The following is a 4,996-nucleotide window of genomic DNA, read 5'->3' on the forward strand; positions in this document are numbered from 1 at the left end:
AACCGAGTCCGAAGAACCGCACTCATGAATATTAACACGAACTACTAAGCAGCTGGCAACAGTGTTTAGTATTCATGTCTGGTGTGTTTGAGGATCATCTGTCTTGGCCAGAACACCTGTAGCAGCATCGAAGTTTTAGCAGAGCCTCAACAATGGCCATCCTTTAAAACCAGAAAACGGAATGAAAAGGAGTAGAGTGAAATTAAGAGATATAATTAAGAGAGAGATAGTGTGGAGGGTGGGAGGAAGAGAGATGGGGAGGGGAGAGTGAGAGAGAGATAAAGAGAGAGAGAGAGAGAGAGAGAGAGAGAGAGAGAGAGAGAGAGAGAGAGAGAGAGAGAGAGAGAGAGAGAGAGAGAGAGAGAGAGAGAGGCAGAGAAAGAAAACAAACAAAAAAAAAACGAAACAAACATCAGAGAGAGCGAGAGAGAGAGAGAGAGAGAAAGAGAGAGAGAGAGAGAGAAAGAGAGAGAGAGAGAGAGAGAGAGAGAGAGGAAGTAAAACGCGAATGACCAGGAGAGAGAGAGGAGGAGAAAGGTCACCGCTTCACACTTTCCCTCAGTGATTAGCTTTTAACGTGGCAGATTAGGGGGCATGGCGAAAGAGACTGAGAGTTGCCTTTTCTGGTATGTCAAGTAGAACAGGACACGTGAGCAATTCGACGAGAGAGAATTCAGTGACGAGCAGCTTCGGGGACGGACACTAATAGATAGATATTTAGATAGGTAAGTGGGTAGGTAGATAGATAGGTAGGTGGGTAGGTAGATAGGCAGGTGGGTAGGTATGTAGATAGATAGATGCATAGATAGATAGATAGAAAGATAGGTAGGTAGGTAGGTAGGTAGGTAGGTAGGTAGGTAGGTAGGTAGGTAGGTAGGTAGACAGTTAGATAAATATATGAGTAACGGTTGGTCCCATATCAAAGTAGACGTAAGGTCATGTAAGAGAAACTAAGCCTAAGATGATGCGGTAGAGAGGTCAGTTCCTTTCCGTCCTGACCTTGACCCCGGCATTTTGACCCCGGCATTTTGACCCCGGCATTTTGACCCCGGCATACCAGTGCTCATTCACGGCTGAGTCAACTGAGAGGGGCGGCCGGGCGCGAACCCACGAGTTCTCGATTGCTAACCCATTGAGCTCTGCGACTGAGCTCTGCCACTGAGCTATGCCACTGAGCTCTGCGACTGAGCTCTGCCACTGAGCTCTGCCATTGAGCTCTGCCACTGAGCTCTGCCACTGAGCTATGCTACTGACCTATGCCACTGACCTATGCCACTGAGATCTGCCACTGAGCTATGCCACTGAGCTATGCCAATGAGCTCTGCCACTGAGATATGCCATTAAATTATGGCGCTGAGTTATGCCTCTTAGTATGCCACTGAGCTATGCCAAAATAAACCCGATAAGCAGACGAAGCACATACAGTGATAAATGCGGAGACAACATCAATAAGAGTGAGTAAACAGACGGACAAAAAAAAAAAAAAAAAAAAAAAAGGAAAGAAAGAGAGAGAGAAGAATGTGATTATTACGAAATGCGTCTGTGAGTGGCCGGGCATTCGAACCACCTGAGTCGCTCCCGGCCTGGAGTGGGACAAGGGTGGGCGGCGTGGGCGGACGGAGAGGGGGGAGGGCGTGGGCGTGGGCGGAAGGAGAGGGGGGAGGGCGTGGGCGTGGGCGGAAGGAGAGGGGGGAGGGCGTGGGCGTGGGCGGAAGGAGAGGGGGGAGGGCGTGGGCGGAAGGAGAGGGGGGGAGGGCGTGGGGAAAGGAGAGGGGGGGGGCGTGGGGGGAAGGGAGGGGGGAGGGCTGGGCGGGGGCGGAAAGGAGAGGGGGGAGGGGGGGGGCGTGGGCGAAGGAGAGGGGGGAGGGCGTGAGCTGGGCGGGGAGGGGGGGGGGCGTGGGGGGAAGGGGGGGGGGGGGGGCGGGGGGGGAAGCGTGGGTGGGGGGGGAGGGGGGGGGGCGGGGGGAGGAGAGGGGGGGGGGGGTGGGGTGGGGGAAGAGAGGGGGAGGGCGGGGGCGTGGGCGGGGGGGAGGGGGGGGGAGGGCGTGGGCGGGAGGGAAAGGGAGAGGGGGGAGGGGTGGGGGTGGGGGAAAAGAGGGCTGGGCGGAAGGAGAGGGGGGGGGGGCGGGGGGGAAGGAGAGGGGGGGGGGGGGCGGAGGAGAGGGGGGGAGGGCGTGGGGGGAAGGGGGGGGGGAGGGCGGGGGCGGGGGGAAAGGGAGAGGGGGGGGGGGGGCTGGGCGGAGGAGAGGGGGGAGGGCGGGGCGTGGAGGGAAGGAGAGGGGGGGGCTGGGCGTGGAGGGAAGGAGAGGGGGGAGAGGGGGGAGGGCGTGGGCGGGGAGAGGGGGGGGCGTGGGCGGAAGGAGAGGGGGGGGGGGGGGGGGGGCGTGGGCGGGGGCGGAAGGAGGGGGGGGAGGGCGTGGGGGGAAAGGAGAGGGGGGGGGCGGGGGCGGGGGAGAGGGAGGGAGGGGGGGCGGGGGGCGGAAGGAGAGGGGGGGAGGGCGGGGTGGGCGTAAGGAGAGGGGGGAGGGCGTGGCGGAGGAGGAGGGGGGAGGGCGGGGCGGAAGAAGAGGGGGAGGGGTGGGGGAAAGGGAAAGGGGGGGAGGGCGGGGGCGGAAGGGAGGGGGAGGGGGGGGGCGGAAAGGGAGAGGGGGGAGGGCGTGGGCGGAAGGAGGGGGGGGAGGGGCGTGGGCGGAAGGAGAGGGGGGAGGGCGGGGGCTGGGGGGAAGGAAGGGGGGGGGGCGGGGGGGAAAGGAGAGGGGGGAGGGGGGGGCGGGGGGCGGAAGGAGAGGGGGGGAGGGGGGCAAAGGAGAGGGGGAGGGCGGGGGCGGAAGGAGAGGGGGGGAGGGCGTGGGGGGAAAGGAAGGGGGGGAGGGGTGGCGTGGAGGGAAAGGAGGGGGGGGAGGGCGTGGGCGGAAGGAGAGGGGGGGAGGGCGTGGGCGGAAGGAGAGGGGGGAGGGCGTGGGCGGAAGGAGAGGGGGGGGGGCGTGGGCGGAAGGAGAGGGGGAGGGCGTGGGGGGAAAGGGGGGGGGGGGGGGTGGGCGTGGGCGGAAGGAGAGGGGGAGGGCGTGGGCGAAAGGAGGGGGGGAGGGTGGGCGGGGCGGAAGGAGGGGGGGGAGGGCGTGGCGTGGCGGAAAGGGGGGGGAGGGCGGGGGGCTGGGGCGGAAAGGAGGGGGGGGGGGCGGGGGCGGGGGGCGGAAGGAGAGGGGGAGGGCGTGGGCGTGGCGGAGGAAGGGGGGGGGGGGCGTGGGGGGGGGCGGGGGCGGAAGGAGGGGGGGGAGGGCGGGGGCGTGGGGGAAGGAGAGGGGGGAGGGCCCGGGGCGTGGCGGGGGAGAGGGGGGGGGGGGCGTGAGGTGGGGGGAAGAGGGAAAGGGGGGGGGAGGCGTGAGCGTGGGCGGAAGGAGGGGGGGGGGCGTGGCGTGGGCGGAAGGGGGGGGGGGGGGGGCGTGGCGGGGGAAGGAGAGGGGGGAGGGCGTGGGGGGAAAGGAGGGGGGAGGGGGGGGCGGAGGAGAGGGGGGGAGGGCGGGGGCGGAGGAGAGGGGGGGGGCGTGGGGGGAAGGAGAGGGGGGGGGGCGGGGGGGAAGGAGAGGGGGGGGAGGGCGTGGGCGAAGGAGAGGGGGGAGGGCGTGGGCGGAAGGGGGGGGGGGGGAGGGCGGGGGCGTGGGTGGAAGGAGAGGGGGGAAAGGGTGGGGGAAGGAGAGGGGGGGGCGGGGGCGGGGCGGAAGGAGAGGGGGGGGGGGGCGGGGGCGTGGGGGGAGAGGGAGGGGGGGGGAGGGCTTGGGCGAAGGGAAGTGGAGGGAAAAGAATGAGAGAGAATGGAAATAAGGAAGGACGTTAAAGAGAGTAAAGATTAAAGTCATAATTATGATTATGAAATGATGATAATGGTAGTGATAGTGATAATGTTAAGGATGATAATAAAATGATAAGAATATGAATAACAAAAAATATAATAATGATAATAAAAAAAATTTTGTAATAATAATGAAAGAAATAAAATAAATAAAAAAAAAAAATAGTAATAATAATAATAATTATTATTATTATCATTATTATTGTTATTATTATTATTATTATTATTATTATAATGATGATGATGATAATAATGATAGTAATAAAAATGTAATGATAATATAATGAAAATGATAATATTGTAATAATGAAATAATTTTTATAATAAAAATAATGTTTTAATAATGACAAAGCGATGATAGAAACCCAAAGATAATAATAAAAATAATAAAAAAATGTAATGATAATGATAATGAAATAATGATATAAAAAATGATAATAATGATGATGTGATGATGATGAATGATGATGATATGATGAGATGATGATGATATGATGATGATGATGAGATAATAGAAAAATCTGGGGGCACTAATATCCACTTTCCAGTTTTTTTTAAAAAAAAATTAACTGTTAGAAAAACCCCTTTTCTAGAGGCAGCACTAGAGATGAATGTTTAAAAAACAGTTTTTTTTTTTTCTTACCTTTTCCCATTAAACCTAGGTCACTCGGGGTATGAAACCGGGGGGCCGTACTAGCCAACCCGTCCCGCACGACCCAAATCTAAGAACGATCCCATAAAAATCTGTTTAGCTGGAATCTATAGATTCCATCAAAAACCCCCAGTAACTTTATTTTAAATTAACAGTGTAATAGAAAAATAGGTAGATAGGTAATAACTGGGAGATAAAAACAACAGTAAATACGAAATAAAAAAAGCACCTTTAAAAAAAAAAAAATACATATTAAATATTTTATATTTTAAGATATCAAAGGCTTTTCACACCCCAACCCCCTACACCCCCACCCCACAGAAGTACCCAAGATAGTTGAGAGTCGTAGAAGCGAAGCATAAAAAACCCATCTTTGAGGTTTTCGGTTGTTCGGGATAACGACAGAAGAATTTCTCCATTGACAACCCCCGTCCCGAGAGAGGTTGCAGAGGGGGGGGGGGGGAAAGGGGGGTAGCTAAGGGGTGGGGGAGGGG

General features: G+C 57.5%; 1 protein-coding gene across 1 annotated transcript in view; it reads right to left on the bottom strand.

Moving 5' to 3' along the window:
• The window catches only part of LOC119578528 (vegetative cell wall protein gp1-like), a gene marked incomplete at its 5' end in the record, with an annotated part of 6,143 nt that extends 2,376 nt beyond the window's left edge, over positions 1-3,767 (bottom strand). Inside the window, 7 exon segments of the mRNA XM_037926097.1 lie at positions 1,000-1,204; positions 1,255-1,327; positions 1,568-1,583; positions 1,940-1,996; positions 1,999-2,286; positions 2,397-3,048; positions 3,727-3,767. Of these exon segments, the coding sequence (XP_037782025.1) occupies positions 1,000-1,204; positions 1,255-1,327; positions 1,568-1,583; positions 1,940-1,996; positions 1,999-2,286; positions 2,397-3,048; positions 3,727-3,767 (1,332 nt within the window).
• Positions 3,768-4,996: the final 1,229 nt, after the last annotated feature.

This window comes from Penaeus monodon, chromosome 11, assembly GCF_015228065.2.
Source record: "Penaeus monodon isolate SGIC_2016 chromosome 11, NSTDA_Pmon_1, whole genome shotgun sequence".
NCBI lineage: Eukaryota > Metazoa > Arthropoda > Malacostraca > Decapoda > Penaeidae > Penaeus > Penaeus monodon.